Source organism: Balaenoptera physalus, assembly GCF_965194825.1.
Source record: "Balaenoptera physalus genome assembly, chromosome: 1".
NCBI lineage: Eukaryota > Metazoa > Chordata > Mammalia > Artiodactyla > Balaenopteridae > Balaenoptera > Balaenoptera physalus.
The window spans coordinates 64,270,534-64,283,275 of NC_138882.1; the positions used below are offsets into that span (position 1 = coordinate 64,270,534).

General features: G+C 35.7%; 1 protein-coding gene across 5 annotated transcripts in view; it reads right to left on the reverse strand.

The window, feature by feature from the left end:
* The window catches only part of TIPRL (TOR signaling pathway regulator), a 35,496-nt gene that overhangs the window by 20,154 nt on the left and 2,600 nt on the right, over nucleotides 1-12,742 (reverse strand). For 3 of the 5 annotated variants that reach the window (XR_014256966.1, XM_082438852.1, XM_082438850.1), the window contains exons 2-4: nucleotides 9,227-9,406; nucleotides 8,444-8,543; nucleotides 1,108-1,239 (exon numbers count right to left, since the gene is read on the reverse strand). Coding sequence is in view for 4 of the 5 variants with exons in the window: in XM_082438850.1 (XP_082294976.1) it covers nucleotides 1,108-1,239; nucleotides 8,444-8,543; nucleotides 9,227-9,406 (412 nt within the window). In the remaining variant the exon portion in view is untranslated. Of the gene's footprint in view, nucleotides 1-1,107; nucleotides 1,240-8,443; nucleotides 8,544-9,226; nucleotides 9,407-10,959; nucleotides 11,107-12,742 lie in introns of all 5 variants that reach the window. The other 2 variants (XM_082438851.1, XM_082438853.1) reach the window with 2 other exon arrangements.

Genomic DNA, 12,742 nt, shown 5'->3' on the forward strand with positions numbered 1-12,742 from the left:
CTTGTCTTTGGCAGTCGTTATGATAAGTGCTATGATAGAGGGGTTAAAAAAAAAAGTACTTATAGGAGTATGGTAAAGGGATATTTGACTCTGCCTAGGGGAGCTGTGGAAGGCCTTACAGAGGAGGTGACATTTTAGCTGGATCTTAAGGATAAGGCATTTAATAAAAAGTTTCAGTTGAAGTTTCTCTGGAAAGTGTTAGAAACCCAATTATAACCTAATAGCAAACAAATAGGGGATCTATTTATTATTCTTTTTTAGCATGTTCCACCAATAATACTGTTAATGGAAGTAGTCTGTCCTCCGCTGGTAGAAAAGAATACAAAAAAAAAAAGAGGGAATTAACACTTGTCATTTCTGTTTTCCACTTCTATGCTGGAGACTAAAGTGTATTTTAATGGTGCACTGAAATTCTGACACATGGGTGACTTTTTTAAATGACATCCAGGGGCTTCCCTGGTGGCACAGTAGTTAGGAATGCACCTGCCAATGCAGGGGACACGGGTTCGAGCCCTGGTCCGGAAAGATCCCACCTGCCGCGGAGCAACTAAGCCTGTGCACCACAACTACTGAAGCCCGCGTGCCTGGAGCCTGTGCTCCGCAACAAGAGAAGCCACCGCAATGAGAAGCCCACGCACCCCAATGAAGAGTAGCCCCTGCTTGCCGCAACTAGAGAAAGCCTGCGTTCAGCAACAAAGACCCAATGCAGCCAAAGATTTAAAAAATAAATAAATAAAAATAAAATAAAATGACATCCACTGTGCTGTCTGCAGATCCTTTCAATTATCATTTTTAATTCAGAAATGTGAAAATTGAGCCACAGTTTTCATTTAAATTAAGTAATAAACAAACAGCAAAGTAGCCAGACAGGTCTACAAAAAAATGATTTGCTGAAGTCTTAACAATATACAAAATACACAGAATACAATATATAAAATATGTAAGATTTTGTGAATTTTATGATGGATATTAATAAGATGTATTCTAGACCCAAGTGAAACTTTACATGACATCACGTTAAGATGGTATGATTTCAAGTTAGTCTTGTATTTCTGACCAATGGTAAAAATGGAAGAAGTTAATTTTAAACACATTCACAATACTCACAATTTTCACACTCAGGCTTGAAACTCCATGATCATGAAGTTCATCCTCAAACAGGAGAACTTCTTCAAAAAACTTAATCTGTTCTCTGGCTTTTAATTTCTCTGTATCTATATGATCTGTTGTAGGTACAACCTAAAAGAAAAAATATAAGAAGGGGCACATAAAAAAAAATCTGACAGCTTTCCTACCAGTATTTTCTGCATAGCCAGAGCACCCAGTTCTAAATTTGGGTGTTCTCAGTAGACACGAAAAACGAGATATATGCCTTGTCCCTGAAAAACCGAAGATGTCTGATACTATAGCTTCACAACAGAGAGTCAAAATTCATCGTCTTTCATATGAAAATCATTAAATAGAACACATAAAAATCAAGTGCTCTATTGTGACCATGAGAAAATTAACCATCTGAAAAGCAGTCAATGTGATGAACTACTACTATCACAGAAGTTCAAAGCAGTTTTGTGCCGTAAAAGTCTACTTTTATGACATTTATTTGGAACTTAAAAAAATTTTTTCCCATTGGAATGATGTTATATATTTTAGATCCCCAAATCTACAAACAAAGGTGTTTTAAATATTGAGGTAAATAAGAACTTGCAGAGAAATTATAAGGGAAACTCCTAGCATTCCAAAGGGCATTAGAGGATACTGGCTATTTTTTCAAAGTATTATTTTGCAGCCCCGACACAAACATACATAACCCAACAAAAGCACCAACAATCTCAAGGCAGGTCACATCAGTAGCTCACTAAATCCAAGTGTCTCCTAATAGTAACATGAAAGTATGATTTGTGATACCATTCTTTTACATTCAATTTCACTACAAAATGTTCAGCTTTTCAATTCTTTGACATAGTTGTATCATAAATAAACACAACAATGCTTGTCAAACCATAAGAATTCAGTAAATGGTAGCTATTATTTTACTTTACTTAGTAGCTATGACTAGGTCATTTGTTTGACTCATGGATAGAATTAAGAAATGAAGAGTAGTTTCAGAAAACTGGACAAGAATTAGAAAAATATGATACGGATGTCCAAGAGATTACATAGATTTTGTGGGAAAATGATCTTAGGGAGTATTAAGTGATGCAGAGGGGGAAAAGGTTGCTATGAAAGAAACTAGCAGTTTGTATGCGATTCCCAAGAGGTGAAAAAAATGTCCATAGTTCTTCCATGTTTACCTACAGATAACATTTTAGCCCTCTGCAATTTTATGCCAATATGTGTCTAGATCAGACATGAGACCACACGTGAAGGTGAAATTCGGAGTGGGGAAGGAACGTGAGGGATAGGGATAGGGCAGCATATAATCAGTCCCTTGCATCACTTGCATGTTTGTGATCTATTTAAGACCAACGTTGGTGCCTCTAGGATTCCCTAAGAGCATAAAACTTTAGTTACTATTAAATAAACACAACTTCTAAATTCCTTACTTTTTAATTAGTTTTAGTTCAAAGGAACACATCTGAAAATCCTCCTTGTAGATACATCTGACTTCCAAAAAATTAATCATTGCATGAATTTTCTCATTAGTAAATGGCTACTTCACTAATATTTCATATATGCCTTCAGTAAGTGACTGGTGAACATGAATCCATCAGTTTTGCCATTTACTTGTTCTTATAAAATGTTTGAAAGAGAAAGACAAAAAATAATTAGATAACACATGGATTAGGGAAATTCAATATATTTAACTTATCTATATACTATCTTCTTCATTCATAAGGACAAATATGTCTAAAACTTTGTATTTATCTGCCTTTTCTCTGCCTCAACTCCACTTATCTCCTCTCTGAACTCAAGCATCTGAAAAGAAAAGGTAAAACAGCTACACTTAAGACATATGGAACATTTTTGGCTTCTGGTATTGTCAAAATAAGTAACCTGGACAAACCCTCTTGCTGAAGACAATTTAAAAAGCTGGATGAAAAAACAAACAGTTCTTAAAAGCATTATACGGACAAGGCACTAAAGAATGACTGGGCTGATATCTGGAAGAGGACTGGAGCCCAGAAAAGTGAAAGTGAGCCTACAGTTTTCCGGCTTTGGCCTTGAGGCATCAGCAATGACTGGACAGAGGAGAGGCTGAGCTCTGCTGGCGCCATAACTGCTCAGTATTCACTAAGGGCAGAGGCCTTGGAGAATTCCTTGCCCTGCTCCCAATTTTGGGATGACATCTCAAAGTGCTACACTGGTTGCACAGCTTCTTATATTACACGCCCAGTAAACCTCAAACTCCGGCCCCATACCAGAGGTTAGCAAACTAAGACTTCCAGGCCAATGTGTCCTGCCACCTATCTTTATATGAATTGCAAGCTGAGAATCCTTTTTACATTTTTCAAATGACTGGGGGAAATTTTTTCTTAAGAATATTTCATGTCACATAAAAATTATATGAAATTCAAATTTCCATGTCCATAAATAAAAAAAATTTTACTGAGAAACAGCTATACCCATTCATTTGCATATTGTCTATGTCTGCTTTCGACTACAGCAGCACAGCTGAGCAACTGCAACATAAACTCTATGGTCCTCAAAGCCTGCAATACTTACTACCTGGTCCTTTACAGAAACAGTTTGCAAACCTATGCCCTTGACTATGAATGCCCTCAGCTGCCCACCAGAAATAAACAAAAATCCTCTGTGGAGGGAAAACAGGATTCAAAGAAAAATAAGAAGGCATATTAGGAGTCTAGACACCGTAAATCGGAACCAACAGAAATAACAAGACAATAAAAGACACTGGGGACTCTAGATGTTGAAAATATGAGGCCCAAGCTGTAGAACAACAATGCACACTAGTTTCAAGGAGATAAAAGCTAAGGTTGAAAATTTCAAAAGATACTAGGAAATATTTTTTTTAAAAGAACTATGATCGGGAAGGGTCCTGCCTGTGGGTGCTCACGATGTTCTATTTCTTTTCCCGGGTGGTTACATTTTACAACTCATTAAACTCTACCTTCATGTTTCATGGACTTTTCTAAGTTATTCCACAATTTTTAAAAAGCTTAAAAAACATATGGAGCACTACAAATATTCTTGGTACATTACAAGAAAAATAAGTCCTGGTCACATCTTTCAAGTGGAACCTCCCTCACATCAGATGGAGGCTTATAATAAGGAAATTACTTGACATAAATATTTTTAAATTTATCATATAAAGTTAATTAACAGCAAATGCTAAGAACCCTATGTTAAATTCCCTTTTTAAAAACTGCTGAAAGTAGTGTGTGTGTGTGTGTGTGTGTGTGTGTGTGTGTGTGTGTATGTGTGTGTGTGTACATCCCATTAGGAACATACAGTGAAATTGCTATGTTTTACAATGATTTTTCTTTTTTAAGAAAATGGAGATATAACTCCCATACTATACAATTTACCCTTTTAAAGTGTACAATTCAGTGGTTTTTAGTATATTCACAAGACTGTGCAGTCACCACTATTATCTAATCCAGAACATATCATCACCCCAAAAAGAAACCGCCATACCCATTAGCAGTCACTCTCCATTCCCCACGTCCCCCAGCCCCTGTAAGCCAATACTCTAATTTCTGTTTCAATAGATTTGTTTGTTCAGCAAATCATTCTGGAATCATATACATGTACCCTTGTGTCTGGCTTCTTTCACTTAGCATAATGTTTCCAAGGTAGTAGCATGTATCAGTGTTTCGTTCCTTTTTCAGGACTAAATAATATTCCACTGTCTAGATATACCAGTTCTGTTTATCCACCGATGAACATCTGGGTGGTTTTTACATTTTAGCTATTATGAGTAATGCAGCTATGCATATTCATGTACAGGTTTTTATGTGGATATATAGTTTTCAATTCTCTTGAGTGTATACCTAGGAGTGGAATTGCTCGGTTACATGGCAATCATGTTTAACTTTTTTTCTAATTGCTGGCAAAAAAAAAAAAAAGGCATAATAAGAAATCTACCATCTTAACCATATTTAAGTGTAAAGTTCAGTAGTGTAAATTATATTCACGTTGTTGTAAGATGGATCTCTAAAACTTTTTCATCTTGCAAAACTAAAACAGTACCAGAATTGTTAACCCATACCTCTGAGGAAAACAACTATCAACAAGCATACAGTACTCATATGTAGTTCTTTTTGCCTGTTGTCTTATAAACTCCGTTCATTTCCAATGTTTATGTCAGCACATTCCTGCCCTAAAGTTATTTTTAAAAGCTCAAGATATTAAAGATGATATACAAATGGCCAACAAGCATAGTGATGTTCAACATCACTAGTCATTAGGGAAATGCAAATCAAAACCTCTCATACACTGCTGGTGGGAATGTAAAATGGTACAGCCGCTATGGAAAATAGTACAGGGGTTCCTCCAAAAATTAAAAATAGAATTACCATATGATCCAGCAATTCCACTTCTGGGTATATACCCCCCAAAAAATGAATGCAGAATTTTGAAGAGAGATTTGCACACCTAGGTTCATAGCAGCACTATTCACAATAGCCAAGAGGCAGAAGCAACCCAAATGCTCACTGACAAATGAATGGAAAAACAAAATGTGGTATATACATACAATGGAATATTACTCAGCCCTAAAAAGGATGGGAAGTCTGACACATGCCACAACATGGATAAACCCTGAGGACATTATGCTAAGTGATATAAGCCAGTCACAAAAAGACAAATAATGTATGATTCCACTTATATGAGGCATCTAGAATAGTCAAGTTCACAGAAAGTAGAAAGGTGACTGACAGGTGCTGGGAGAAGGAAGAAATGGGGAGTTGCTGTTCAATAGGTACAGAGTTTCAGTTTTTCAAGAGGAAGAAGTTCTGGAGATTAGTTGCACAACAACATGAATATACTTAACAGTGTTTAATACACTTAGAAATAACTAAGATAGTAGATTTTATATTACATATTTTTTTACCACAATGAAAAAAAAAGGAAAAAAGAAAGCTCAAGATACTGAATCACACTAAGTTGGGCAAATGTTCCAATGTGCTTTTAAAAAAAAAAGCTTCTTTAAATGCATGAACAGTAAGCATGTTTTATTCCTAAAAAGCAGTGTCAATAGAAGAGGCAGTCTTCTACTTATATTTTCCTGCATACTCAATTTATTTATTTAATAAGAAAGAAGAAAACAGCCAAACGTTGATAGGTTACTATAGGCCAGGTACATATTAGGCATTTGACCTGTTTTGTCATAACATTCTCATACCATAATCTGAGAGAAGCGCCTATGGTAGCCCAGACAACAAATGACAAGGCTGGATATGAATCCAGCCAGGTCAGTACAACTCTGTGACTGGCCCTCTCCTCTTACACCATGCTACAACTCAGAGTAATAGGTTAAACTACCTAAAGAGTGAGAAAACATCAAACACACACACACACACACACACACACACACACACACACACACACCCCCCAACAGGCCCCAGCAACTAAAAACCAAGAACTTACGGGCAAAGGAAAGGCTTCATTCTAATGCCTCATTCTCTGATATTCTTACTGTACACATAAAATACCTTCTCCCACACAGGCATACGCTTCCTATACATACCAGGGCTTCTGAATAGTGTTTTAAGGAAGAGCTGAAGGATTAAATAATTTAAAATCTCGAATAATATTACAGGCCAAAAAATCTTTAGGTATTAAAACAAAGTTAAAAGTAAAAAATGTTCCTATGAAAGTGATCTTCCACATATAACAAATGTGCTTAACAAGAAGCTCTAACATCGGTGTTACGTTACTAAGAGACACATACTTTGAGATCTTGAACCCATTTCTTTGTCTACAAAATAAGGATAAAAATGCCTATCCTACAAGACTATTTTGAGAATTAAGCAACAAAGTCCTAACAATTTTACCTGGAAAATAGTCACTCTATTTTTTAAGGCAATAAAGGAACACATTCATCAACTCTGTTTAGACCATAAAGCAAGGGTAAATACTATTTAGACAATATAGCTACTTTTACTCTTGGTATTTCAATAATATTAACTTAGTTGCCTTGACATTTGAGATACGATATTATCATAATAATAGCAGCTACCATTTATTAAGATCTTATCGTGTTAACAGACACTGTGCCATAAACACTTAATACATGTTATCTTATTTACTACCTCACAACTGATATTATCCCTAGTTTACCAAAGTGAGAACTAAGGCTTAGCAAAGATTAAATTGCTTTTCCAAGCTGTTAAGTGATGGTGCTGGGATTTGAACTCAGGTTTGCCAAACCCAGAGCTCCTTACCACTAGTGAGTGGTTGATCACATTGACATTTGTCAGCAACACCTTAGAACAAATTACATGACAGGCTGAAGTGCCAATACAGGGTACTGAGCACACGCCTTTCAGCCCCTACTACTCTCACACTCCCTGTCTCTACTGCCGTGGGTCCTGCTCCTCGACCACAGCTAATGCTACTTCATAGCCTCCAGGAGGCTTCTGTAAGTCAGCCCACAAAGTAAGTCATCATCGTTACTGCATTGGGTTAAAACAAGCTCTCGTTTCCTCACTCTTTGCAATGAAATATCAAAAGGCCTACACACTTTGCAAAGTTTTTCAATCAGGAGTGAAAAGAGAGAAAATTAATCTATGAAGTATTAATGGACTAGAAAAACCTTCCTCCCCCATTAGACTGTAATGCAAGGATTTTTTTGTCTGTTCCCTGCAGTATCCATGGCTCTATGTAGCTAAGCTCCCAATATGAGGCCTACCAATTCCACCTTCCTGGTGTCTTTACCACGAAGTGAATCTCTTCTTAAGCAGGGCTTACACAGATGCAACTTAACATTAATACAGAGACTTAGAATTCATTGAGAACTTTCCCGTAGATTATCTTATATCTGCTGTGAGGTAGATATTTCTGTTTATCCAATTTACTGATAAAACAGAACCAGACAGATTAAATAACTTGCCTGAAGTCACACCAGGTTCACACATAGTGTAGGCAGAACAATAATCCAAGCTGTCTGACCAACATTTCTATCTGCCCACATATCTGTTCATCTGTAAAACTGCAAGCTACTAGCTAGCAGGTTCTGCCTAAATCACCTAATACATTACACCAAGAACAGATACATTTTAATGCTTCCTGATAGCGATAATGATAACATTAAGGCAGTCTGCCATTGCCACCAACCACATTTTTAGCAAAAATTGTTCCACTATGGCTTTCTTTTATTTTGTGCTGATAATCAACAAGCAAAATCCCTTTACATTAGGTTCTGAAGCCTCGCACAATAGAAAGTAAAGTAGCAGCATAAAATAACCCATTACTAGAAAGTTCTAACACTGAAACTGTCCAAGGCAATCGACGACTCAGAAAAGCAAAAACTAAGATTTACCTTTAGCTTAAGTGAGTCTCCAAGGAGCGTCCCCTTATAATCGGTTGTATAGGTCCAATCATACGGTTTCACAACCTCCTTACAGTGCTCACCCTCCGTCCTCAAATACCAAAGGGACAGGATCAGTCAGCGATGCAGAGCATAGGCCATCTGTCTTCATGTATCACACCACATCACATTCCACAGGTAATATAAACTATCCTACTAAATACACAGACTTGTCATAATTCACTAACACAAGATCCGTCTTAGTTTTTCTGCACATGTATTGTTATTTAACTTGTCATGCACTGATAATGTAGTCTCTCCAATTAATCTGTACACTGCCTGAGGACATGGTTTAAAGGCTTATGCTTTTTTCAAAGAACCTAGTACATAATAGGCACAAAGTAAATAACTGCTGATTTGATTATGAAAGAAAATACATTTTTCTTAATTTCAATGCTCCTCAAATTTTCAACGCAAATCCTAAGTAAACATTGTTCTTCAAAAATAGGAACATTAAAGTACACAGTGTAATGCCTCTTCACTAAAGAACACTGAAAGCTCAGAAAAGCAAACCCTACATAGCTCAGCTCAATTGTAATTCAATTTAATTCAAGAAGTATTCAAGAGTGGGGTAATTAATCTCCATTTTATGGATGAGAAAAATGAACTCTAGAATGATTCAACTATCAGATTTAATAATAGTGCTAGCTATTCTAATAAAATACACATATCACAACTGAATATTTTTTCAACTCTTTTCTTTTTTGTTTAACCCATAACTACCCAGATTCTCACCTGCTTTCCTGCCACTCTTCAGCACAGGCTACTTTAAGCATTCCTTGGTAGTTGTTCACACATCTTAATGCATCTGTAGCATTGAACTCAATCCCAAAGCCAGAGCCATGCTGGATTCTTAAAACGTTGTCTCCAAACATCATTTCAGGGAGAGATGGCATATGCAATTCATCAGCTAACCTATGTATAACCAAAAGTCAGCAGGATTATTTTATATCACTGTTGGCACTTTTGCTTCCTTTTGATCCCCACAGAATACCTTCTACTCCTAAGTGAGTTAAATAATACATGATTTAATAAAATGATATATTTGTAAAGTCTATAAATGGTTTCATCATCCATTCTCTCTGTGTATATCTTTTTGGCACTGTATTAGGTAGTGGGCTAAATAAGACAGATAATAAACAAATACAAATAAATACACAATATAATGTCAGCTAGTAACAAGTGATATATAAAAATTAAAGCAAGGTGATGGGGGAGGCACTGTTTTAGGTAGCATGATCACAGATCACATCTGAGACAGTTGAATTTGAGCCTCAAAACTACCCTGTGAGCTAAGAAAGGCTCAGAGAGTTTAAGCAGCTAACTCAAATCACAGAGCCAGTTAAGTGGTAACACCAGGCCTATTTCCATTATAATAGACTGCTTTATAAAGACTTGGACCTCATCTAGCTAGCCTCATTACATAAAAAAGTTATATTAGACATACTATAAGACCAGGATCACAAATTATTAACCCACAGATGTGTTTTGATTAGCCTACACAATATATTTTTTAATATTTGAAATAACTGGCAAAATTATTGAGGTGCCAATAAAAATTGAGAGATTTTTGAGAAATCTGGACTTCTAGTTTCTCTTAAAAAAAAAAAAAAAAGACTTGGCGACATTGGACCTGTATTTGCACGTGACACCAACTGGCTGGAGCTGAGTGGAGGTTGCCCCCTTCAAGTGGGGCATGGGCTCTCTGGTTCACCAGTCTCCTTGGCCCTTTAAAAGCTGAGTCTGTGACCCCTGTTATAAAGACTTTTAAGTGGCTACTCGTTACTTCTGAAAAAAGTGGGTCAATGTATAGGTTACCATGCCTTATGACCCCAACACCTGAGTTACAACCGGGACTTTCAACTTAGGGATGAAAGTTTGGCTTCTCAACCAAAGGCAATTATCTATGGGCTGGCAGGAACCCCTGAATTTTAGCCTGAGAACTCTGCCCGATACACTCATGCTGAATTGAATAACAGCCAATTAAACTTACTCATCCCTCTTTTTATAAGTCTGAATGACAGTTAAATGAAGCACAGACCAAGAGACATGGCATGACACAAAACCATGAGGTAGAGAAGAGGGGAGAGTGACATTTTTAAGTAATAGCAAGAGAAGCTGATAGAGCCAAGTAGAGACTGAGAAATAAGGGTAACAAGAAGATTAGATACATCTGTAGTTGGGGCCACAAGAACTGCTGTTCATTTTCTGAGCTAATTCCTGTGTTTAATTATTTCCTCATGTATTATTAAATTCTCATCACTTGAGGCAACATGGGGGTGGGGGGGTGGACGGGAGTCTCCGTTCCTTGCAACCTGAAAGCACAACTAACACAGAGGTTCCACGGAAGTGATTTTCCAGTTATCTTATGTACCAATTTTTTTCTGTTTATTGATTTTGGAAAATTTTCAAAATGTATTGTACACTTCTCTTTGTTTTTAAACAAAACATATCAAATGTTATTTTACCTTTTCTTGCTGACCAGAGATCATCATATTTAACAATCTTGTAAGATAATGTCCTCAAGTTCAATTGAGTGTGTATACCTCTAGCTGCTCTAGAATGTAGGTATCTGCCCCTGAAGCACCCTCATCCCTTTTTATTTGGTTTCTTATCTATCAAAGGATAGAAAAGCAAACAATCACACTCCTTAAAATTGCATAATGAATAAAAAGAGAACATGAAATATGCTAACAATTCATTTATTAGGGCAAAGTGACTATATGGAACTCTTTTCCTTCCTTACATTTCCAATATGGTTACAATCATACAGTATGCAATAGTCAAAAGTGTAAATATGCTTTGAATGAAGTTCTAAGGGATCCTGAACAAAGCACAGAATTTTAGTGCAAGTGTTATATGGTAGCTACTTTAGCAGAACAGAAGGCTTTCTTTTCTTTTTTCTTTTTTTAAGACTTCTGGATTTTTGAACAGCTACATAGTTATACTTGTTAGGTAAAGTAAAATAATGCTATATTAAAGAATATATTCTTACATAAAACTAACAAAGGATCTATGCATATCCCAAGACCACAATTACTCTCTTTCCAATTGCTTTAAATCTATTTCCAATCAGACACACCAATCAAATCTTGTATATATATTAAAAACAAACAAGCAAAAAACCCTGCATAAACAAATTAAAATAGTTAAGCCTTAAATGGAAAAAATATTGATTCTTGTTATAAACATCTACTTCATTCCTGGATCATCAAAGCCCCACCACTTTCAAGAATAAAGATGGTTCTAATTCCACCATGACTGCCCAGGAGAGGACTTAATGCACCACAGTCCCATGTTTCCATAAGCTTCCGATCTCTGATGAACTTTTTGTTCTTACACAACAATTATATTAATTTTGGCTATGAAGAAAAGATAGCAATTAAAGATCCTGTTTCTTGTAGGAAAACACCTTCGCCAGTAAAATTCTCAACTTGTTGCAAGCTTTAAAAAAAAGCAAAAGCACCCACTGAGGGAAACAAGCACTTGCTCACTTGATTTTCAGAAGAACTGCATCAATTTACATTCCACTCTGGGGCAAAAATTAAGAAAAAAGTACCAAGAACTTAATCAAATTTATATTCTTTGACCCAAAATATCAGCTTTGGGAAATCTGTAATATAGAAATAATCCCCAATGCAGGAAAAAAAATTATACACATTAATACTCATAATCATCTTATTTTTAATAGAAAAAGAAATACTCTAATTATAAAGAAATAAATGGTTATGTAAACTATAGTATATCCATATGATGAAATATTATGGAATCATTAAAAATACTTAAAGGGAGAATATAATAATGGAGAAAAATGCTTATGATACAATAGTAAAGAAAAAAACAGGCACACTGTATGTTTATTTTATCTCTGTGTTTATGTATATGTGCACATATCAGTAATCTAACCTTTTAAGTTGCACATCTTTAGTATGATAGCTAATAACATTAATTTTTCATCATAAATTTAAGTGAAATTTATTCTTTTGTTATTAGGAAGTAGAAAATATTAAATACTAGAGAGATCAACACTCCCATGCAAATGTCCATAGACATATGAATGGATAAAGAAAATGTGGTTTAAAAAAAAGAAACAAAAAGCAAAGAAATAAGAAAAGAAAATGTGTTTTATACATACCATGGAATACTATGCAGCCTTTAAAAAGAAAGAAATTCTGCAATTTGTGACAACATGGATGAAACCTGAGGACATTATGCTAAGTAAAATAAACCAGTCAAGTAGTAAAGTTCTAA